Here is a 24,881-nt window from a genome sequence, read left to right on the forward strand (position 1 = left end):
GGGCCACAGAGCGCGGAGGACAGTACTGTCTCCGGCCAGTGTCCTGACGCCGCGCTTCTTCAGCTTGGCCCCCACCCTAGTTTTCCAACCAAAACAATCTTTCCTGAGGACTATTTAAGCAAAACCCAAGAATAATGGGAAATCATTGGGCTGTCTAGTTTATTTAAGGAACACAAAAAAGTGCATCTGATGATTTTTTTTTTAAAAAAGCAAGTTTTTAATTATTCATATGCTGCCTCAGCACTCCAAATGCAGTCTGAAAGGTGGTTCAAAGACATCTGCTGGTTTCTAGACAAATTGAGATGACTCAGTTTGATACGAGAATATATGAAGTTTATTCTTCTCGAGTGGTGATGGGCACCTCACCATCGTTTGCTCAGAACCACCCTCACAGCCCAGCCCTCCCCTCCACGCACTCCTGCCCACTCCCCCGCCACGGGGTGACCCATAACACACACTCGGGAGACAACTGGCTGGGATAATCTAAGTTTTGGAATCGTTTTTTGTTTGTTACCTTGCAAAAAGCTAACTGGCCTTCTTAGGATCAAATCTCCGTCTCTGCCTCACTGGAGTCATGCTCTAGTCAACAGGGCTACAAATACTCAAGAGTCAAGCAAACAAAGCAAAATCAACTTCTGCTTTTCATGTTTCCTAGGCGATACTGGGGCTTTTTAAAGAAATTTCATGAAAAAAGACAAAAATGAGAAATTAAAAGGATTCTAGTCGTCAAAGGAGAAACGATTTAATTCCCTTCGTTCCATGGAGAAGAAAACTGGTATAAATGGAAAGGATTTTATTTTTAGGTTTTGATGTGGGTCCTAACCTAACAATGAACGTGTTTTGCTAAAACCACCATAAAAGTAAAAACTAGTAATTGCCAGTGTTCTTTAGGATTTTACAAAGTGAGATGTTCCAGGTTGCAGCTACTGTTTCCTTCGGCTGCAAACGCGTGCCCACAATCGCTTCTCAGGCGGCAGGGAGACAAAGCCGTGCTCAGTCTTCGGTTACCCGTAAGGACCAAGATTCCACTACGTGTACGTATTTTAAGACTTGCCCTGATTCAGTGCTCCAGGACTGGAGCTTTTAGGCGAGATATGCCTGCACAGGAAGCGGTTTTCAATTCTTTTTCACAACTTACACCAGAACGAAGAAGCCATCAGCAGGAGAAGAAAGCTACCGTGTGCCAAACCTGTGAGGAAAACCCTTAATGTACAAGAACAATACCTTATTTTTTCAACTCCACAGATACTGTTTTTAAAAATCAAGCTACTTAGTAGTAAAAAGTCAATTTTTTTTGCATGATAGAGGAGTGTAAATAAAGTTTCATAAACCCAGTATACATGTTTATGAGCCAGTAATTTTTAAAAAGCAAAAAAAAAAGCTACGTGGATCCTAAATGGGTATGTAAATGAATCCACTCCAGGTCAGAGAGATTGTAAGAACGGAACAGCAGCGGCGCTAGCAGGCGGCACTGTACCCAGCATTACTTCCTAGAAGGGATGGAGGAGGGGGGAGAAAGCACAATTCTGATTGCTCTTTTCACATTTCAGCATCTCAGAACTTAATCGAAAGCAGGGGAAGCTAACCTAGCAGCTCCCTCTGCTCATTATCCTTGCTGAAGAATGTTTTGTGAAGGACAGATGCCCTCCTCCAGGGCCAGGCTGGGTGCAGGAGAGACCCACTCTCCCGAGCAGGCTGGCTTAGTGAGGCAGGAGTTTGGCTAAGTCAGCAAGCAAGTGACCTCTGAGGTTCTGGCTTTCCGAGTCTGGCTCTGCTGAGGACCTGAGGGGATTCCAGACCCCTCTCTCCCCGTGGGTTCTGTTGGTTAAAAATGCTAGCACTTCAGTCATTTAAAAAACAAAACCTGCTCCTCCTCTCCCCCACCCAACTGTAAGGAAGGAGAAAGTCACTAGGCCTTTATTTTTAGGTTTCTGCAGTGCTATTAAAGTTCAATCAGATGTAAAACCTAACAGATAGCCCCACATTGTTAGGATTATCTCAAGGGACCCTGAATTAGATACTGAAGGTTGACAGAAACTGAAATGAGCGGGACTTAGCTGTCGGCTCGATCTCGCCACACCAACAGTCATCTCTGTTCGGTTCCACCTGGAGCGGTCCCACGCCGCCCCCTCAAGGAGGGCACGGGGCAGCAGCAGGGTGGCTGCTTTCTGGGAAGCTACTGGTTTTGCCATTTGCTTCCAGACTCACACAGACTCTAACAAACTTTACATTAAACACTGTTGAGTCCTGAGTTGGGTGAAAGCCCATGGAGGAGGGGGCCGAGTTCATTAGAGCTCTTCCCTCCTTCGCGTGGAGTCATACGTGGCCTCCAGCTTTCTCGTCCATCGCTTGACTCTCTGTTTCTTTTTCATTGGTGACCCCTCCTAAAGTCTTCTTGCCCATGGCTTTACTGGCCTCTTCCTGAAGAAAAAATAAGAAATCAAGAGGGTTAGAGTAAAAAAGAACTGAAACATTTAAATAATTCCTGCCTCCTCCTGACTGTTGGTCGGGTCTCAGACAGGAGGGCATCACGAGGACTTCACTGGGCTGCCCTGGTTGGGTAAGTCAGGGCAGGGCTGCCAACAGTTAAGAGTGGGGAGCTTTCACTTTTCTTCGGTGAACATGACTAGCTTGCCACAGGGAGGGCCACGAGAGGGCTGGGGAGTGGAGGATGAACTCAGGACCAGAATACAACTTTGCTGGAAGGGAGGCTGATGAAGTAAAGGGCATGATGGTGGGGCTTCCCCATCGCGGCCCATTTCCCGGGGACCTGGAAAGTCTCAACAAAGAAGCATCTGAAAAAAATACTTGATGTGTTTGATTTTTAAAAACTAGCAAACTTCAGTACGTCTCTAGGGAACTTATTTTTCTCCTCTCTTCCATGGACGCGTCAGTGCCTCATAACTCTACGTCTGGTGAGCAGACGAGCCTATTCTACTGCTGGATCCAAACCAGCCTCAGATGGCATCAGAAGTCATTCTGCCCATTCCTGGGCCTCTCGGGTGCTCTACCTGCCTTTGTTGCCTATGCTTAACCTCCTCGAAACACAAATTAAAGGGCCGAGGTCAGTTTGTGACGGACCCGAAGGCCAGGTGGTTCTGTACATACCTTTGCATCCTGCTCTGCAAACTTCTTGAACATGTTGGCGTATATCCTTCGGTCCCGCTCGTTGTGCTCCTTAGCCTTTTTTTGGCACATGGAGATCTGCAGTCGTGCAGCCTTATTCTGGGGATTAACTTCCAGCACTTTCTCAAAGTCGCCCTTGGCCGACTCAAACTCGTTCATGAGCAGCTGGGCTTCCCCCCTCCTGTACAAGCCCTTCTCATTGGCACTGTCTAGTCCAAGGGCCTAGAGACAGATGGTCTACATTTTAGAAAGCATGAATATAACTTGTGGACGTTTCAAAGAAATTCAGTATGTAAATAACTTACCAAAGCTTTCTGGCCAAGGGGACTGGAAAAAGTGTATTGAAGAGAGGAGGCTCAAGGTAATTTATCAAAATACAACTAACTACACGCAAATGAACTTCTGTATTTGATCCAATTTCTATAAAGATCCCAAGGGGACTTGGGAGGGGCCTCTTGAGAAGTTCATTTTAAAATTCAGTGGAAGAAGTAAATGCTCAGAATGGCTGAGAAAATTTTGGGAAAAAAAAATGAGAGGGGACTTGACCTCCCACAGGAAAAAAAAACAAAACACACTATGAAACCACTGAAATTAAAAGTTTGATTGCTAGTCTGTGGGCAAACAGTTCAGTGGAATAGAACAAAGCATTCAGAAACAGATTCCTGTCGTGTATAAAAAGATTTAACAGGGACAAAGGTGTGAAGGTAAATCAGTAGGGAAAGGATTAACTTTGTAATAGTTGGGGCCGAGACCGGCTATGAACATGGAAGATAAGAATTACATTTTTACCTCATATCAAAACACAAAAGATTCTAGGCCAAGTATACTTACATGCAACCTCCCCCATCAAAATAGGGTTATTTTTAATTAGTTTTTTAAAGCATACCTCGTTACATTAGGTTTTGCAAGTACTGAACAGAATTATTTTTATTGTCTTAGGGTGGGGAAGACCTTTCTAATTAGAAAGTAAAAGACAGATTCAACGGAGTAAATATTAAAACTTTCCTTACAAGTGAGGAGAACAAGGTTTCTACTGCCAGACAAAGGGTTAACAGTAATAATGTACAGACTGCCTCAATCAGTATAAATCACACAAATAATCTTGTTGAAGGATGTGAACAGGCAATTCACAGAGGAAATGCAAATGGCTAATAATGAAAAGATGTATGATTTCATGAGTAACCAAGAAATAAAAATGAAAATAAGAATTTTTTGTTGCCAATAATGAGAAAAAAACATGGATAACATTCAATAATCCTATTTTTTGATTCTGTATTTCCATACCTAGAAATTTCACCTGTAGAAACAATCCCAGAAGTATATAGAAGTGGCCTTACAGAAGATGTAAGCAGTTCCAAGTCTATCATACTTAAGTCCTGAAAGGCTTAAGTTAAGTCTGTTCTTATTACATTGAACCTGAGAAGTTATGATGTCTAATTCAATACCAAATACCACAGATTTAAGGAAGGTCATGGATGGTAAGAATTTTAACTTTTTTTTTTTTTTAAAGTAAGCTTCATGCCCAGTGTGGAGCCCAACTCGGGGCTTGAACTCACAACCCTGAGATCAAGACCTGAGCTGAGATTAAGAGTTAGACGTTTAACTCACTGAGCCACCCAGGTGCCCCAATTTTAACAAAACGTATTCAAAACATATTATTATAGTCTACGCATCAGAAAAGCCTCACTGTGGGGCGCCTGGGTGGCTCAGTCAGTTAAGCATCTGATTGTTGATTTTGGCTCAGGTCATGATCTCAGGGTTGTGGGATCCAGCCCCATCAGGATCCCTGCTCAGTGGGGAGTTGGCTGGAGATTCTCTCTCTGCCCCTGCCCTCCCCCACTCTCTTGCGTGCCTATGCACACTCTCTCCCTCTAAAAGAAATAAATCCTAAAAAAAAAAAGTCTGACTGTAATCGCAATCTTTCTGAATTTCCCGAGAAACAAATAATCCCAAGTAAACAAATGAATATAACAGAGCAAAATGACAAGCCCTCCACCCCTGGGCTAAGAAGAAATAAAAGACGACCAAGTATGAAGATGGAGAAAAAGATTTGGAATATCTAAAGTCCAGTCCACACGCACACACCCTTTACCTTATCACAGCATTCCACAGCTTTGGTGTATTCTCTAAGCTTCAGGTAGCACATGGCCAGGTTCAGGAAGGCAGCAAGCAGAAACGACTCAGAAGCTTTAGACTCCTTTTCTGATAAGCCATATTCCATCTCTAACCACGATACGATCTTCCCATACTGAATCACGGCCTGCAGGTACTTGCCTCCCTGGGAGAAAAAAAAGCTAGTAATTACTTGTTGTATGGGCTCCGGAGGAAGGTACAAAAGAAACGTAAGCTCAGGCCTCCCTGAGACAACCAAATCCTCCAAATGAATCAATCCCCTCATACTAACCATGGCATTTGATCATTTCTTTTTGCTCTTAGGAGACGGCCATCCAGGCCATCCCTCTTCCGTTCTCTCTGCAGTGCCAGTGGCCTCCGAGCTGGTTCAGGACAGCGCGCTATGCCACGCTGCTCTCCAGCATGTACCATCTCGTCCTTTTCAGAGCGGACGGTTCTTCTAGCAGGAGGGCATCAAGGCTTTGGGTTACATGCTTTGCTGCTAGCATTTATCAGCCTTGCAAATGGTTGGTGAGTAGTTTTAGACTCTATCACTAGTTTACTTGAAGGGGAAGTTAATTTCCCTTTCCTCCTGACAATCAGCACTGCACAGGAGAGACTACGTGCTGCCAAGTGCCGGTCACACACAGCAAACCTTAGTGATCTAAACCAGGAGCTGCCGAACTTCTTCTGTGAAGGGGTAGGTAATAAATATTTCAGGCTTTGCAGGCCAAACCATCTCTGTTGCAACTCGGTCAACAGTGGGGCAAAAGCAGCTACAGACAATATATAAATACGCTCGATCCCTGAACAACACGGGTTGGGGCTGTGACTCCCCGTGTAGTTGAAAATCTGCGTATTACTTATTTTTAAATGATTTAATTACTTATTATTTTATTTATCCATTTTTCTCATCATGACAAGTGCACTCTTTCACCCCCAGCACCTGTTTCATCCGTCCCCTCACCAGCCTCCCCTCTAGTAACTGTCAGTTTGTCCTCTATAGGTAAGTCTGTTTCTTAGTTTGTCTTCCCCCCTCCTTTGTTTTGTTTCTTAAATTCCACACGAGTGAGATCATAGGGTATTTGTCTTTCTCTGACTTATTTCACTTAGCATAATACACTCTAGCTCCATCCATGTCATTGCAAATGACAAGATTTCATTCTTTTTATGGCTGAATAATATTGTTATAAATTTACACCAAATCTTCTTTATCCATCACGTATTGATGGACACTTGGGTTGCTTCCATATCCCGGCTATTGTAAATATTGCTGCTATAAACACAGGGCTGCATGTATCCCTTTGAATTAGGGTTTTTGTATTTTTTGAGTAAATACTCACTAGCGTGATTACTGGATCCTAGGGCAGTTCTACTTTTAACTTTCTGAGGAACCACCACCCTGTTTTTCAGAGTGGCTGCATCAGTTTGCGTTCCCACCAACAGTGCAAGAGGGTCCCCCTTCTCTACCTCCTAGCCAACACTTGTTGTTTCTCGTGTTGTTGATTTTAGCCATTCTGACAGGTGTGAGGTGATATCTGATTGTGGTTTTGATTTGCACTTTCCTCATGATGAGTGTGTGTATAACTTCCAACCCCCCAAAACTTAACTACTAATAGTCTACCATTGACTGGAAGTCTTACTGATAACAGATAACGGGATCAAAACATTTTACCTGTTATTTGTATTATGTACGGTATTCTTACAATAAAGTAAGCTTCAAACAAGAAAATGTTATTCAGAAAACCATAAGAGAAAATACATTTATGATATTGTACAGCATTTATTGAAAAAAGTCTGTATATAATTGGACCGGTGACGTTCAAACCCACGTTGTTCAAGGGTTGCTTGTAAATGTCTGTGGCTGTGTCCTGGTAGAATCTTACTCACTAAAACAGGGTGTGGTTTGCTGACCTCTGAGCTACAGACAATAGAAATATACATAGTTGAATAGCATACAACAGAAATTACTATAAAACTTAATAATTATCACATAGATGTCAGCTAACTACATGAGAAAAATCTTTCTCTTGTATTTTTGCTCTTACCTGATTAGAATTTTAACAATTATGAATAACAACTGTGTAGTTAATTCATGTGAATTAATTGTACAGATGCTCTATACAAGAAATTATGGGGCCGAGACAATGTGTTTATTGCCATTTTAAGATGAAAGAAGTGACAGCTGGTAAATACACACATAAAATGGGAGTACAGGTGAGGAATCTCTGAAGGATTTGACTATAGGATTGCAAACAGAGGACACACCCTCCAGATGGCAGAACTGTAGCCAGATCCCTGAAGGTATCAGATCCAGTGTCTGACCATGATCAGTGCTAAGATCATGTCACAAGGACTTACCACAGTCAAAGCAGTGTATACACCTCAATGTAGAGGTGTCTCCCCACGTGCACTCCAAAGGTCACCCAATGACTAAGAAGAGAGAAACCCAGAGCAGAATGTTCCTGTTGCAAAAGACTTCAACAGGCTGGTGCAAGAAAGGAGCTCCACTTGTAGAAAGAAGCCCTGATGCTGGTTTTTGGTAATGAGGATGGGGCAGATGGTTCCAGGTGGAAGGCCTAAGTCGGAATGAAAGGAAGGCTACATTCCCCCACTGAACATCCCACTTCACAAGTGACTCGTTCAGGGAACAGAAGACTTACAGAACTCATAGGTTCTATGACAGAAGAGCAGTGCAAAAAAATTCTGAAGTGTTTTTAAGGAAAGCATACTAAAATCAAAGTCTATTATCCTCTCTGCCTCAGAAATTTGTGATACGGTTATTTATAAGAATATGAAATCCGGGCCCTTTTATAACAAATGCTGAAATTTTTGCGGAAGTTATATTGTGCATGCTATGGACTGAACTGTGTCCCCTCTGCCCCCAATTCATATGGTGAAGGCTTGTCTCCAATGTGATGGTATTTGGAGATGGGGCCTTTGGGAAATAATCAGGTTTAGATGGGGTCCTACGGGTGGGGCCCTCGTGATGGACTTAATCCCCTTGTAAGGGACACCAGAGAACTTCCTTCTCTCTCTCTCTCCCCTACCTAGGACAGTTCATTTGAGGCCACAGCGAGAACGCAGCCACCTGGAACCCAAGGAGAGCACTCTCACAAAATACCCACCCTGCTGGCACCTTGATCTTAGACTTCCAGTCTCCAGGACTGTGAGAAATAAACTCCTATTGTTTACATCACCCAGTCTAGGAGATGTTATTATGGCAGCCCAAGGTAATGAAGACAACATTTATACTTTGTCAGAGCCTGAGGCCCACTACTCCTTTTTGGGGCACTACAAAAAATAAAGTCCTCATGAGTTTCAGGGTTTGTCATTTCTTTATTTCCCTGTCTTTTCTCTTGCTGGATGGTGAGCAATTTGAGGATAGGAATCATGTCTTACCCCCTTGGAATATCCAAAGATACTTGGCACAAAGAAGCCCTTAGCGAAGGTTTGCTGAAGAAATATCAAGGTCAAAGATGTAACTATGGAATCAAAACTTCCTCTATCATTGGGATCAAAAATGGAGAAGTGGGTAGAAACGAAAGGTATCATTTTACTTAGATCAGATAAAAGGACAGGTATTTTCTGTGTTCTGCTGAGTTGCTTCTTCCTCTTTCTTCTCAGATGTACTTGTTATCTTTTCTATCTATCTCCTAATATATTGTTATAGGGAAAGAAAAAAGCCAGGGAGGACAATGACCCAGATCTTATCATAATGGTAGGTTCTGGGGCACCTGGGTGGCTTACTTGGTTAAGCATCTGCCTTTGGTCGTGATTCTGGGGTCCTGGGATCGAGCCCCATGTCGGGCTCCCTGCTCCGCCGGGAGCCTGCTTCTCCCTTTGCCCATTCCCTTGCTTGTGCTCTCTCCTGTTCTCTCAAATGAATAATAATACAAAAATAATGGTAGGTTCTAAATAATCAGAATGTTAAAGGGCTATGGTTTCAAAAAACAAGCAAACAAAACAAACCAAAAAATCAAAACCAAAAAAACTAATAGTTCCTTTATATTTATACAGCATTTTAACTTCTTGAAAGCTCTTTCATCTGTATCTAAATTTTATTTAGAGCTCAACTTCCAACGAACAAAAGTCTGTTTTGTGGTATTTCTGCTTCTAATGTACTAAAACAAGTTTTCAGCGGGGGGTGATTCTGCTCCCCACGGGGGGGGGGGGGGGGGGCATCTGGCAATGTTTCAAGACTCTTTTTGTTGTCACAACTGCAAGGAGTGTGCATGCTACTGGCATCTAGTGGCCAGAAGCCTGGGCTGCCACTACATATCCTATAACGCACAGGACAGCCTCTCACCAAAACAGAATATACAGCCCCAAATGTCAATAGTGCCAAGGTTGAGAAATCCTGTACTAAATGAATGAAGGGAGGAGAAAGAGGGCAGCGGGACACTTCCTAAAGAGTTTTTTTTTTTTTTAAACCTAAAATCCTAGAGTTATGGATGACTTGTTTCTAAATTACAGCATTGGTTTCTTGGTTCAGCAAAGTCAAAACATAGCAAAGCCTGGTTTGTCTGAAAAGGGTTTGGCGGTGGAAAGATGGTCCTTAACCAGCTTGCTCGAGAAATGTTTTTTTCCCAAGGAGCACAAGGGGGCGCGAGAGCCCCGTATCACTGCAGCATCCTCAGACTTCTTAACACTTCGTCTCCAAGTCAGAAAAGAGACACTAACCAAGTATGATAGTTAATGCTCCTGTCCTGCAGAATACTATCAGCTCTGAGGGCAAAAATCAGGTCTGTTTAATTGGCTTGCACAATGCCTGGCATAATGGCATGTTGTCCTCTGTTAATTATTTTCAGAGCCAAGTGAAGGGAGTCTTTTGCCTTTCTTCTCTTTAGTGTTCAGAGGTTGATATGAGGAGTTTACAACCTAAACAGCAAAATGATTCCCATTTTAAAACTGAGTGCGATTCAACCCTTTACTAAGGGGAGAAATTTACCCACTTGTGTGTAAACCAAACCCGCAGGTCGATGAAAATGGAGCTGTAATGTACCAGATGGCATGAAGTAGAGATTTTTACTTCACCCCATCTTCTGCTCTCACCCACACATCTGGACTCTGTGCATGTCCTCAACGTGCCAAGTCAAACACTCTGGAAAGACGAGGCCCGGGAGGGCAGAGTGGCAGATTGAAACGTGCCCTGAAATTTTAAAAGGGAATGTGTACAGGAAACTATCTACCAACCATATTGAAGTCTTACATCTAAAACTAGGATCATTGCTGGGATCTTTTACCTATAATTAGGAAGGTGCCTCCAGGGAAGTCTCTAGTAGTACAAAATGTTCAGAGACATTCTGGGAAAAAAGTCTTAGGTCAGTGGTTTTGAACCTTCCATTAATTTTCCCCCAACAGACTAATGTTTTGACAGATTTTGTCTATCAAATTGCATGTTAAAAATAATATGTTCCACTATGGAGGTTTCTCAAAAAAAAAATAATATGTTCCATATGTGCGACTGCTGGTCCAGATTTTATCCAAAGATCAGTAATTTTAAGAGGTTCATAATATTATGAAATACACAAATCACTATTACAATTGTGATGTTTAAAAGTGACAAAGTTAAGTAACTGTATGGACACGGCAGCACGGCTTTCTGCTACTGATCACTAATTCTGGCCATCTCTCTATATGTGTTCAGGACACAGCTATACGACACGTGGCTTTGCCACATTACTTCATTACCAATAATGTGCCCTAAAGTTCTGAGTCATCAGCAACCAATTAGAGCTTCTGAATAGCTGAGCTATTTTAACACACAGAGTCGATATAATTCTAGTCAAATGCCAAAAACCCCAACTCCCCCCATCCCCAAACTATTAATACTTTATTTAGAAGTTTGGGAAATAAAAAAAACACAGTAAGGACTTTTATAGACTCCAGGTATATAGGAAACACCATTTAGGACCTATGGTCCTAAGGGATTTTACAAAAAATATTTTATTCTAGCATATTGTGTATTTTGAGTCTACAAATAACGCATGTGGAATCTTACTTGAATAGCTCCGAAGTATCCAATATATTTCAATCAGAATTAAAAAAAATCCAAACTTGCTCTCAAGAGTTTTGAAACTCAGAACTTTAGGGCTGGAAAGAAACTTGGGGATCATCTAATCTAACTCCATCCCTTTTTTTTAAGGTTTTATTTATTTATTTGTCAGAGAGCACAAGTAGGGGGAGTGGCAGTCAGAGGGAGAAGTAGGCTCCCCACTGAGCAAGGAGCCCGATGTGGGGCTCCATCCCAGGACCCTGGGATCATGACCTGAGCTGAAGGCGGCCTCTTCACTGACTGAGCCACCCAGGCATCCCATCATCACTTTTTTAAGATTTTATTTTTTTATTTGAGAGAGAGAGAGAAAGCAAGCAGGGAGACGAGTAGAAGGAGAGGGATAAGCAGACTCCCTGGTGAATGTGGAGCCCGACGCGGAGCTCAAGCCCATGACCCTGAGATTGACCTGAGCTGAAATCAAAAGTTGGACACCCAATCGACTGAGCCACCCGGGCGCCCCTAACTCCATCAGCCTTCACACACGAAAGTAACCTCTTTGGACGTTTAACAGTTTTAAACCATTTGGAGCCATAAAGCCCGGTTTTCCCAATTTGGAGCTCATTCCACCATTCCCCAAAGCTTTCTGGTGATCCATACATATTACTTTAGTATATATAATAGCTATAAATAAATATAAATGATTATCTATACCAACAGATTTCAAATGTGTTTAGCTATAACCCATAGCAAAAAATATGTTTTCAATTATGATCCAGTACCCACTCACACACAACTGAACAAATTTTATGAAACAAAATTTATCTTAACTACATAATGCAATACATTTCCGCTAAATTGGTATCATGACCCAATAATGGGTCTGTTCTCACAGTCTGAAAAACAACAACCACACATGTTGCCCCCTGACTGTGTGAATTCTGTCTTGATTATATAGTCTTACATAATTCTCTAGTTGTTTCATGGGGGCTAACACTGCTTCCCCTCCCTCCAGACAAGGTTGTCAGTGCAACAGCAAGTCTCAGCAGACATTCCATAAAGACTTGCTGAAGGACATTTATGCATCACTGCTTTAGACCGTTGAAAACATCATCCAATTTTGTTCATGAACAGCAGTGGCAAGAAGAAAAAAAAAAGAAACCTTGACAAAACTCCATTCTTTGGCTCTCTTCATCTCTAAGCCCTTCCTTCTGGACACGGAGAAGGTACTTGGTTGCGGGTGGGGAAGTAATGGGCAGAGCATTCTGATTAGAACTGAATAAAGTGCTGTTTCTTTTTCTCTTGTATCTGGGGGTTTAAGATTGAAGTGAAGAAGTAATACAGTCCTAGATATAACAAAAAAGGGCTTTCGAGAAGCAATTGATAACAAATATCATTCACGAGTTTCTCAAGATTCGTCACAAAACCAAGTGTGGCTGGGATCATTTTGGCCACTAGAGGAAATGAATATTCTCCTCCTGTTGGTTTCTTCTGGAATCTGTGCATGTTCTCTTTCCTTTTGTCATGTGCCTTAGTAGCTTGACCGAGACAGCAGAAAGAAAAATGACATAAAACTTACCTCCACGAATTCTCACTTGCTAACAATTATCCTATTCAGTCTTTGTTTCATTCCACAAACACTTGTTGAGTGCCAACTACGCACCAAGCAAGATGCCTTAGGTCTTGGGTGATACAGTGGTGGTGGTGGTGGGGCAGCCAGACCTGGCCTGCCTTTAGGGAGGGTTACAAACTAGAGTGTGTAAAAGAGGCATCTGTCTTCTTTTTGTAACATTAATCCATTCTTTCTCACCATTTCGAATACTGGAAATGGCAGACTTGTAAAAATTCAGACTTACTCTTCCCCAAAAGGGTGCTGATATAATTCAGAGTAGGGAATATGAGCACAAGTCACTGACAACTTGAACAAATTCTTTGAGATGGAAAAGACTGTACAAGGACTCACACACCTTGAAGTACACCGTTCCCTTCTCTTTGACAATGGCAGCCTGCTCCAATTTTTCTTTGGTGTCCATCTCCCAGGATTCTTTGGCCTGTTGTGTAAATTTGTAACAACGGTTAGATGAACACAGAGGGAAAACGTATCCGCTGATGCCTGTAAGAACACATGGCCACTGCTACTAGGATACCCACGCTTCAAAACGCACGGGCTTTTGAAACTGTGCGCTATGCCCATTCACTGCCAGGCTAGAACTCACCTTCCACGATGACCATGCCGCAGTTTGACCCGTGCTACCCGAGAAGGAAGAGAGGCAAAAATACAGTAAGGGACCCAAGCTGCTGCGTGCTGTCAAAGAGCGTAACTTTGGAGTTATGAGGGGAGGACACACAACAAAACCCGGTGTCCCTCATCGCCCTCCCACAAACTTCACCAGTAAACTGCCATTACAGTTTCAGCAAGTTGTTTCTCTCAAGCCTCAGTGTTTCAAACTCTAAAATGGGAAGGCTACTGTAGTCAAGTCACAGTTGTATATTCACAAAGACTTTTTTAAATGCCAGGTCACGTTGTCGTCTCTCCACTGAAACAACTAAGGCTTCCAAACTGTGTCAACTTGCCAGTGGAGACCTGGGGGATTTCTAGTAAAACATAATTGGTAGGGTAGAGCTGATGCAGAAATATTTCAAAGGATTTCACGACCATTTGCTATTCTGTATCGTGTGTGTTCTTACTCTCCACCATTAGAGACCGGAATCCAAACACGACTGCACTTTCGGTATGAACAGCTGGATTTAAAGGGAGCATCAGGAGTCAACAGAACAATCTGGGATCCTTTAGGGAAAATGACAGTGGCTGTGTCAGTGCTACTTACTCCACAGGAATTACGAAACTTCAGTGGTTAACTGTAAAATTTTCCCTATTCAAAAAACAATTAGTGATGTATTCCTGCTGCCACCCGCCCCACCAAGTGAATAATGAGAGTTACCAGTCTTTCTGGCAACCCTATGTGGCTTCTAACAATTTAGCTCTATTATTTAAAAATCTAGTAACAGGGACCCTCTGCATTTTTTATACGGAGTTCAGTCTTTATGGAGTACAAATATTTCTTAATACTACAAGGCAGAGGATTCAATCATATTGCTTCCAACAACATCACACTTTCACATGGTTTCAAATATACAGAGCAGTGCTTCCTGGAACACGCTCTCAGAGCAAGGAGCGCACACGGGCTCGTTACCGCACACAAGCCTCCGTAAGCAATGTCCGCTGTGCTGTGGAGGGGAGCGGGCTGTGGGTTTACCTGGTTCAAAGAGAAACAGGAAAGCCAAAGGTCTAAATAACCACATGCTAAAGATTATTTTCTCTCTCTCTCTAATAATAAAAACCACTGTACTATGAAGGCGGCTTTGGAGGATCAGAGCTGAGCTGGCAGGCCTTCGGGAGAGGTCACGGGACAATGCGTGATGGTCATGACAAGAGCATGTGTTTGTCTGGGGGAACATGGGATGCGAGGGGTATGATCAGGAACATCACTGTTGGGGGAAGAATCCCAAAGCAGTCTTCCCCTGACTTTCTTGGCCCAAAGTTACAGCCCCACAGGACAATGATTTCCTTACTAAGTCTAATAAAATATAAACAGTCACATTTCCAGTTCACAGCTTAATGTACAGAACATGGAGGCAGAGCTGCGGGAATAAGAAAGGGCATACAGAATGCAATTCTTGAAGCTCCCCAGGGAGAGTGGGGCCTTGGTGATGTAGAGGGGCCTTCACTGGAAGCGATGACATGCCTAGCACAGACATCCGCTTTGTGTGTGTCTGGTGAAGCTGCTGCTGGGAGCCTCCAGAGGTAGGCCTGAGACAGAAACATGCTCCAGGAGGGATGCTGCTTCTGGAATCCAAGGCAACTGACAAACTCTTTTTTAGGCTTGGATGGGTAGGAAAAGAAAAGGTCAGAGGGTCAGCAGGTTTGTCTCTTGGGTCTCTTGTCACGGAGCCTGGTGGCCCACGAAGCCTTGCATTTTGGATAATAACTTCCTCTCCATGACTTCGAGAAGGGTAACGATCCATTCGGCATCGGAAAACTGCGCCCCACTCCCCCAAGGAGCTGCTTGGCAGAATGTGAACCTTTTTGTCTTCAACCCAGGAAAAAAAGTACAGAAAGAACAAGTCTAGGAACAAATAAGGGAACAAGTCTTGGAGTCTACCCAAAAAAGTTTAAAAAAAAAAAAAAAGGCTGACACGTAGGAACAAAATAAGAACACTGAGCTCCTTAGCTGTATATCAGCTGTGCGGTATCAGTTCTCCCCTGCTCTCGGAGCAGTGTCAAAGACGAGACCGCCTCGCCATGAAAAGCACAACATACGAATAAATGCCATCTATCCACACCACCTGACAATAATATAAGATGTCATTTATAGGAAGTGGACAGAGAAGAAATCTACCATGATTTCAGAGAAGTTGTTATTTTCTCACCTTTTCGAAGCTCTTGAGTGTCACTTCATATATAAGCTCAGCATTAGGTTCAATGCCAAATTTAGGCTTCCCTGCCTCTCCAAAACCATATCTGAAATGGAGAGTAAGAAAACAAAACTTTAAAAGAACTGATTTATTTCCAGGCACTTCCTTTGATATTTGAGGCAGCACGTTAGCACAGAGCTCTCATCTGCACACTCCACACATCGGGGACCCTGAAGACAAACCGGCTGTGGATCAGAAGATACAGTGCCACGGAGCACTGCTGAGGCGTCTGAAGAAACCCGGCTAGATTTAGTTTTCTTTTCTCCTTCACCATCACATGTAACGTTAACACCTGTAACTCCTTGAGAAAGTTTGCTTGATGTGATTTTATATGTCACTGCCTTTTTCTCTGCTTGATGTAGTATCTAGTTCTTTTTATAAAATAGCCATTGTTTGGTTATCAGGACTTTTCGCTGAAGCTTTATCAGCAGGACAGAGACAACAGGCACTGTGATTGCTACAGCGCTGTTCATTGGCGGCTATGTTTTAATACGCTTTTAACTTTAAAGTGTGGTCTCCTTCCAGTAGTACCACTTCCAGTCAGATAAATTGGGGGGGGGGGAAGGCTCACACAGCAGGAAGGAAATTCATCCTCCTGGCATTTGAAAGCAAGACATTTTTTTTTTTTAAAGATTTTATTTATTTATTCGACAGAGATAGAGACAGCCAGAGAGAGAGGGAACACAAGCAGGGGGAGTGGGAGAGGAAGAAGCAGGCTCACAGCAGAGGAGCCTGATGTGGGGCTCGATCCCACAACGCCGGGATCACGCCCTGAGCCGAAGGCAGACGCTTAACCGCTGTGCCACCCAGGCGCCCCAGAAAGCAAGACATTTAAGCAGCACACCGGAACACACAAATGATAGAACAAATACACAGTCAAATAGAACAGCCCTAGCAAGCTCTAACACCTCATGGAAAGAAATGCTTTGAGCTCTGTGGCTACCACACTGTAAACAGGTGTAGACCTGTTAGCCAAAACTTCCTGAAGAAAACGACTGAGGGTATATACATTGTTTTTCTGTTTTTATTTTCTTTCAGATCACTGCAGGTCTTTAAACAAAACCAGAGCATTCAAGAAGCACATGGCTCCCTAGAATGGAAGTTCTGGAGGTGGTTTGTCTGTCTGGTCCAATGGTTTCCCAGCGTTCAGTACAATGCCCAGCATCTTATGAAAGTGTTCACTGGACTATATTCTGTTCCCATCTGTTTCAAGGCCAAACTACTCTTGAATATATGGAATGGTACTGCAAAATAACTTAGTAAACCCAAACTTTCAGGCTATGGGTTGAAGGATGTCAAAACCAGGTAGATGCTAATACCTCCCATTTTCTCCAGGGCAAAACGACTAGAAGAGGGAACACTCCTATCCTGCTGCTTACATCACTTTCTTTACCCCTTGCCTGAATTTTTCAGGAAGAAAATGCTTACCTCCACTATTACACAAGAAAAGGAAAGCTCGAGCCAGAGAGAGGCACAGAAATACAAAGACAGTTGGTAGGAAAGGGGTGTGGTAGTTTTAATAGCAGGGCAAAGGGTATCTTCAGCAAAGAAATCAAAGAGGACATAATTACCAGTGGCCGATTTTAGGCAGTCATGACTAGTTTTCTACTTTGAGCTCTTAGACCTATATATCTCCTATTTGGTTTCTACCGTCTGGTAAATAACGGAACATTCCTTAACTGTTGGGAACTAGATAGGTAGGTGAGTCCTTGCTGATGTTTACTGACAGCATGTGGTATTTGGAGCCTTGTGCTAAACAGGTACAAATCCAATAGACGGCCTGACACTTGCCTTAGGCCAGTGACTCTCGACGGGGGTGATTTTAATCCAGCCCCCAACAGGGACATCTGGTAATGTCTAGAGATTTGGGGCTTGCCACAACTACTGGCGTGCTATCAGCATTTAGTGGGCAGGGCACCCTACAACGCATAGAACAGCCCCCACAATCAAGAAATATCTGGCCCCAAATGTCGACACTGCTGAGGATAAGAGAAGCTGCCTTAGAGGAACTTGTGAATCAAAGTCCCAAGGCTAGGGCTGGGGGACGTGGGGGGGGTGAAGAGACTCTGTGAAGATTTATGTGGAGCACACCATCCTGGGGAGGCGTAAGCCCACACCAAGCTGCTTTGCGAGCATCTAGCCTGACTTCCAAGTTATACAGAAAGTTGTCAGACTTGTGCTAGATCGGCCTGGGCAAGGAAGGACCCAGGGCACACAAATTCATCTGACTGAAAGACAGAACAGAAGGAATCTGGTATTAATATTCTTGAATTAACAGGTGCCTGCAGACAGCAGAGATATAAAATGTGACTATTAATGACCATTAAGGCTTTATGTGCATACAAGAAGTATTGTACCACAAATGCTTACCAACTGCTTCATTTTTACAGATGAAGAAACTGAGGCTCAGAGAGAACTGCTTCCGGAGAGTCACACAAAGAGGCAGCAGCAGAGCCAGGATTTAAATTCAGACTCTCTGTGTCCCCAGAAAACTGTTTATTTTTTAACCTGCACTGCCTCATAATTAAACATTCTGGCTCTTGGCCGCCTGTGTTTTTGTCTGGGGTTGGTGCAGGATAGAAACATAAGGAAAGGGAGGAAAAAAATTATAACTAGCCATATCTTACCTAAAGTAAGCACAATATGAAAGTATTAAATAGTATTAAACACAATATAAAAGATACTGTTCTGTTGAGAAGAAAGAAAATTGGTTCTGTGGAAGTGTTTTATGAATTTATTATGAAAACATCCTACCAAGGAGTCTATCAGAGTCGCAGAGGTGCGCTCGGAAGATCTTCTAGAGAATGAAATGCAGATGACGCGAGGGAACTACACAGCGTGAATTTGCGCAGCCACACCTACAGCGACGCTCATTTGCACTGTTCTGTGGTGTGTGGGGATCTGAGCAAGACAAGCAAGCCCACTGTGAGCACTCACACGCGCCTGGTGAGGGGATGGTCGGCCTGTGCGGACAGCCTCACGTGCAGAATATGCACTTCACAGAACTCCTCGACACACTAACCAGTATCTTTTTCTAACTGTGCTGAATTATTTCCATGAAACGTATGAAAAAACTTTTTCTTTAAGATTTTATTTATTTATGTGACAGAGAGACAGCCAGCGAGAGAGGGAACACAGCAGGGGAGTGGGAGAGGAAGAAGCAGGCTCCCAGTGGAGGAGCCCAGTGTGGGACTCGATCCCATAACGCCGGGATCACGCCGAGCCGAAGGCAGACGCTTAACGACTGCGCTACCCAGGCGCCCCCGAAAAAACTTTCATACCCAGAAATTTTTGAAAACTATTACTTTTATGACTGAAAAGATTTGAAAAATCTACCCGATGTTAAAACTGGATTTCCTTTTTCTTGTGGTCTAAAGGTAAAATGGAATAGAAAAATAGTCACCACAGTAGCAATAACAGCTAATATACAGAGTTTATATGTGTCAGGCACTCTGCAAAGTTCTTTGCGTGCATTACCTCACTCAGACCTCCACAACTTTATGCAGATCCTGTTATCCCCATTTTACTGAAGGGGAAACTGAGGCTGAGGAGAGTTAAGTGACTTGCACAAGTGGACACAGCAGATAAGGTAATAGCGGGGGGGTTAACTATTAATGACACAACAAACGATTTAAATGTGCAAGGAACTATTTGCATGAATAAATGGAAGGATGATTTCTGTATCTCTTTGCCATTAAACTTGAGCCAGCTGCCCCCCAAGCTGTCTTGTTAGCTAGCTCAAAATGTAATAAACTGATTCATACAATCTATGCTTGCATGTATGCAGAATTATCCATCCTCGAGAAGCTGAAATCTGAAAGCATGCAGTGGACATAAACACCACTCTCTTCATATGAGTCTAGAACTACAATTTTAGAAAGCTAGATTAAGAATAATTAGATACTACCTGGATATGGAGGAGACAGCTTTCTCTATGCTCTACTTGAGTAAAAAACAGTTCCTTCTAGAAGGAGAGAAATAAGTTCACCTGAAGGTGAACTACAATGATAGGGTAAATGTAAATAGAACACACTAAAACAGGAATATAGTAGTGGGAAAAGGATGGCAGAGAAAAAGAAGGTGTGAAATAAAAGGTGCCTCCACGAAGGCTCTAAAAGGGGTCCAGGTGTAGAGCGTTGGCAGGCCTGGCCAAACCCTCACTTGGGAAACAGAATTAGGGCTCAGGTATGAGGGCAAAGGTGAATATGCCACTGAGTTACTCCCGAGGCTCCACAAAGGCCATCAAGTGTACCAAAGTCTGGCTGCACCTATCGGTAAGTGCAGGCTGTCCGCATTCTCAAGAACTCAGAATCCTGGACTGAAATCCAAGGAGCCAGAGAGGGAGGAGCCTCTAGATAAGCAGATGCACTTTCATGCAAACAATCAAAACACCCTGCTTTCTCTCAAGGGTCCATTTCTCAAGATAGAAGGGTTAGATTCATGGTATAATTTTAGGTCCAAAAATAATGCCAAACATGTTTTCACAAGAGAGACTGTTAGCGTCTGATAGTTCTAAGCTGGGAAGTGCTAATGGATATCCTTATGATGGGAAGAATTTAGGCAAAAATGAGTCATCTCCGCTGCCTTTAGATCCAGGAAGAACACTTTTTCCCCCCAGGGACTCTGTATAAGAACAGGTGGCATAAATTCAAGCGGTAACAAATCATCCAAATGCTGCTTCTACTTCCCACCCTCCCATGTTTTACTGCCTCCCACCTAATTTAGAGAAAAGGAAAGAGGGGGGCAGGAGAACCATGTGAGACGGGCCAGTAGCATCCTGTCTTGACAATATGGCAGGCAAAACAAATAAACAGCAAAACTCGCCTGTTAGTCCTATCCTTGACACCCAACAATCAAGTAAACAGGCTCGCAGATCTTTATGATATTACATGGCCCATTAGTTCACTCCATGACTAACTGTAGCCTGGTTTAATTGTTTCCACTGTTACCATTAATTTCATTGAAAACACCAAAACATTGATTGAAAAAGCAAGTGTATACCTGTTCTTTTTTTTTTTTTTTAATTAGAGTATAGTTGAGTACAATGTTACATCAGTTTCAGGGGTACAGCACAGTGATCTGACAATTCTATATTACACTATGCTCACCATGACAAATACAGTTACCATCCATTAGTATAAAATATTAGCACAATATTATTTACTGTATTTCCTATGCTATACCTTTTATCCTTGTGACTTATTTTATAACCGTAAGTTTGTACCTCTTAATTCCCCCTTTGCTTATTTCACCTAAACCCCCCCAAACCCTCTGCAATCACGTTTGTTCTCTGTATATATGATTGTTTCTGTTTTGTTTGTTCATTTGTTTTTTTTTAGATTCCACATATAAATGAAATCATATGGTATTTTTCTTTTTTTTTAAATATTTTATTTATTTATGTGACAGAGAGACAGCCAGCGAGAGAGGGAACACAGCAGGGGGAGTGGGAGAGGAAGAAGCAGGCTCCCAGCAGAGAAGCCTGATGTGGGACTAGATCCCTGAACGCCGGGATCACGCCCTGAGCCAAAGGCAGACGCTTAACGACAGTGCTACCCAAGCGCCCCCATATGGTATTTTTGTCTGACTTCTCTCACTTAGCATAATGCCCTCTAGCTCCGTCCATGTTGTCACAAATATAAAACACTAATGAAAGAAATTGAAGAGGACACAAATGGAAAGATATACCATGGCTATGAATTGGAAGTATTAATATTGTTAAAATATCCATACTACCGAAGGCAATCTACAGATTCAATGCAATCTCTATCAAGATACCAACAGAATTTTTCACAGAACTAGAACAAATAATCCTAAAATTTATAAAGAACCACACAAGACCCTACATAGCCAAAGCAATCTTAAGAAGAACAAAGGTGAAGGTATCACACTCCCAGACTTCAAGATACACTACAAAACTGCAGTAATCCAAACACTGTGATACTGGCACAAAATAGACACATAGATCAATGCAACAAGATAGAAAGCCCAGAAATAAATCCACACTTACTTGGTCAATTAATCTGTGCCAGAGGAGGCAGGACTATATAATGGGGAAAAGACGGTCTCTTCAGTAAATTGTGTAGGGAAAACTGAAGAGCTACATGCAAAATAATGAAAGTAGACCACCTTCTTATATCTCACACACACACACACACACACACACACACACACACACACACACACACCTGTCCTTTAGATAACTTCACTGTGTACTGAACTGGTATGCTGCTTACCGTGGTCCAAGATATAAAATACACTGTTCTTCCCGTTGCATTTTCTCCAGGGCTTTGTCAATTCCAATTGGAATGTCATGGTCTTCTCCTTCCCCAACAATGAATACCACATCTCTGCAATCAAACATCCTTCCACCATAGCGGCCTTCCAGGTGGACTGAGGGAAAGGAGACAGGTCAATCAAAGCTGCTCTGTAGGACTGGCTAATTTAGGGAAATGATAAATGATTATTTCCCCTTTCTCATTTCATCTAGACACACAAGGGGTATGTCCTATTGACACTTCATCTACCCAGTCTGAAAATTTAAGAGCAATCCTATTTCTAAGTTTAAACTTGTGATTACCAACAACTCTATCAATATGATAGCTTGAGGGGCAATTGGGTGGCTCAGTTGGTTAAGTGGCCAACTCTTGATTTTGGCTCAACTCGTGATCTCAGGGTCCTGGGACAGAGCCCCATGTCAGGCTCCCTGCTCAGTGGAGAGTCTGCTTGAGGATTCCCTCTCGCCCTCTCTCTGTGCCTCCCACTCACACTCTCTCTAAAATAAATAGATAAATCTTAAAAAAAAAAAAAAGATAGCTTAGTGGATAATAAAACAAAGCAGAAACACAGGTTTAATTTATACCTACTATATGACAGAATTTCCTCACCTGTAACACAGGATCAAGAAATGCTAGAATATTTAATAGATAATTATCAAGGTGCCCATGAATTTAATATCAAATTTATAATGACTTAAACATTTATAACTACACTTTGACTTCAGATGCTTGGAAAAAAAACAACTAAATGACTATTTCCCCAAGATAAACAAAGGTTAACTGAAAAAAGAAGCTCTTTTTTCTTAAGAGTGTTAATCTCATCCACAAATATATTTGAGTAAAAACAGAAAACCCAAAGTCAGCATCATCAATAACTATATGATAGCTATACCCCTTAGTGGAGTGATAACTGTAAAATGTGAAGGAATCATTAGTCTACTATAACTTCACAAATCAAATTATTTAACCATCTCTTCTGAAATGTTAAGAGGTCAATTTCTTGGGGCCTAATTTCCTATTCCACTTAAACTCACTCAGTTAATTCCTAGGGTAATTTCATATTAGAGAAGGAGCTTTTGTTTCTTCAAGACAAAATAGGAAAAATGCACACAGATATGTATATTTTTCTTGATCCATTACTTTTTTTCTAAGATAAGCAACTCTCTGAATCTTTCCAACTACTTTTCATATGAAAGATATTAATTCTCTTCCATTTGGGTCTTTGACTCAGTAAGAAAAACGGAGGGCTCACGAAATGGCACANAGAGAGGGAACACAAGCAGGGGGAGTGGGAGAGGAAGAAGCAGGCTCATAGCGGAGGAGCCTGATGTGGGGCTCGATCCCACAACGCCGGGATCACGCCCTGAGCCGAAGGCAAACGCTTAACCGTTGTGCCACCCAGGCGCCCCTCCAACTACTTTTCATATGAAAGATATTAATTCTCTTCCATTTGGGTCTTTGACTCAGTAAGAAAAACGGATGGCTCACGAAATGGCACAGCAGTCACCAAGCAATGTAATAATCGGTCTTTCCTAAGAAAATTCTTTATTCTAACTTCTGTAATGTAATGGCCTAGATTCAAATGTAACAATTTCCTAAAATGCTTCTTTTCTAACACCAGTTTCTCTAACTTTAACATGCTTTAGAGAGACTAACAATTACTCCTCCTGTTATACTTGTTTCACGAGACACTCACTAGTTTCCCAACACAAATTCTACTTTTGAACTACATCTCAAAGGTCCTCCGAGGCTCTACAACTCTATGACTCTGTGACCCAGTGATACAGTTCTTACAGGCCAGAAGCCAGCTTCAAAGCCAATTCCTGCAGTTAATTATTTGATCAGGTACCTTTAAGCCCAGGCCTGAAAAATTAGATAAACCCTGAAAGGTACACAGCAGTGGTATAGACATCAAGAGCCACAACGTCACATGGGCATTTATGCTTTAAAGCTCTTTATCCTGGGGCGCCTGGGTGGCTCAGTCGGTGAAGCATCTGCCTTCAGCTCAGGTCATAATCCCAGGGTCCTGGGTTTGAGCCCTGCATGGGGCTCTCTGCTCAGCAGGGAGTCTGCTTCTCCCTCTCCCTGCCACTATGCCTACTTGTGATCTTTCTCTCTGTCAAATAAACAAATAAAATCTTAAAAAAAAAATAAAGCTCTCTATCCTTTTCTGATTTACTAGGATTAAGACCATCCTGACGTGCTTCCATCGAAGACGTAGGATGAAGTCCACGAAACTCGGGCCAAATTAGAGAGAGGCGTGATTCTCTAAACAAGGGCAAGAAATACACTGGCTCTCAGGGTGGAATTTTGCTCTATGTCCCACAGTCATAAATGCAGATGATCCTCTCTAGTACAGTCACTTCTGGAATGCTCTAGATAAAATAAAATTCAGTCAACTGATAGCACATTGAAAATTCTTTCGAATTGGAAAATATTTTCAAAATAAATTCAGCTTTATTATTTTCAGATACATCTAGAGAGGTTCTGCAGGGTGTCTAAGGCTTAAGATATTTTTACTAAAATAAATAAAAGCTGATGTTGCTAAAGGAATTGAGAGTTCTGAAAAGTTTATGCTCTTACATATTTTAAAATCTGCCTGAGAAATTTGATGTAGACTAATGTGATGATATTTTTCAGGAAAAAAAATTGCTGAGTGAAGTGAATTTCAGCTCATGAGTTGAGGAATATTCTCAAGTACTGAAACTTATTATTCTGGTACTTCACAACTCAGCTGACAGATTTTTCTGAGATTTATTGTTAGAAGTATCTTCCTCCCTAAAGGAGAGTACATTTAGTGGGGGAGGAAACTATCAGTACATTCATTGTGGTTTTTGGTTGATCAAGTTTGAATGTGTTTTCAAAACAGGAAATCCAGAGTCTCTGCAAAGGAT

At 42.3% G+C, this 24,881-nt stretch overlaps 1 protein-coding gene across 10 annotated transcripts in view; it reads right to left on the reverse strand.

Moving 5' to 3' along the window:
* Positions 1-311: 311 nt before the first annotated feature.
* FKBP5 (FKBP prolyl isomerase 5) overlaps positions 312-24,881 on the reverse strand; it is a 112,016-nt gene continuing 87,446 nt past the window's right edge. For all 10 annotated transcript variants that reach the window (XM_034660605.1, XM_034660609.1, XM_034660611.1 and 7 more), the window contains 6 exons: positions 21,946-22,102; positions 15,665-15,755; positions 13,201-13,284; positions 5,219-5,404; positions 3,109-3,348; positions 312-2,421 (listed from right to left, as the gene is read on the reverse strand). In XM_034660605.1, the coding sequence (XP_034516496.1) occupies positions 2,317-2,421; positions 3,109-3,348; positions 5,219-5,404; positions 13,201-13,284; positions 15,665-15,755; positions 21,946-22,102 (863 nt within the window). In that variant the 3' untranslated portion in view covers positions 312-2,316. The remainder of the gene's footprint in view (positions 2,422-3,108; positions 3,349-5,218; positions 5,405-13,200; positions 13,285-15,664; positions 15,756-21,945; positions 22,103-24,881) is intronic.

Source organism: Ailuropoda melanoleuca, chromosome 5, assembly GCF_002007445.2.
Source record: "Ailuropoda melanoleuca isolate Jingjing chromosome 5, ASM200744v2, whole genome shotgun sequence".
NCBI classification, from domain to species: Eukaryota; Metazoa; Chordata; class Mammalia; order Carnivora; family Ursidae; genus Ailuropoda; species Ailuropoda melanoleuca.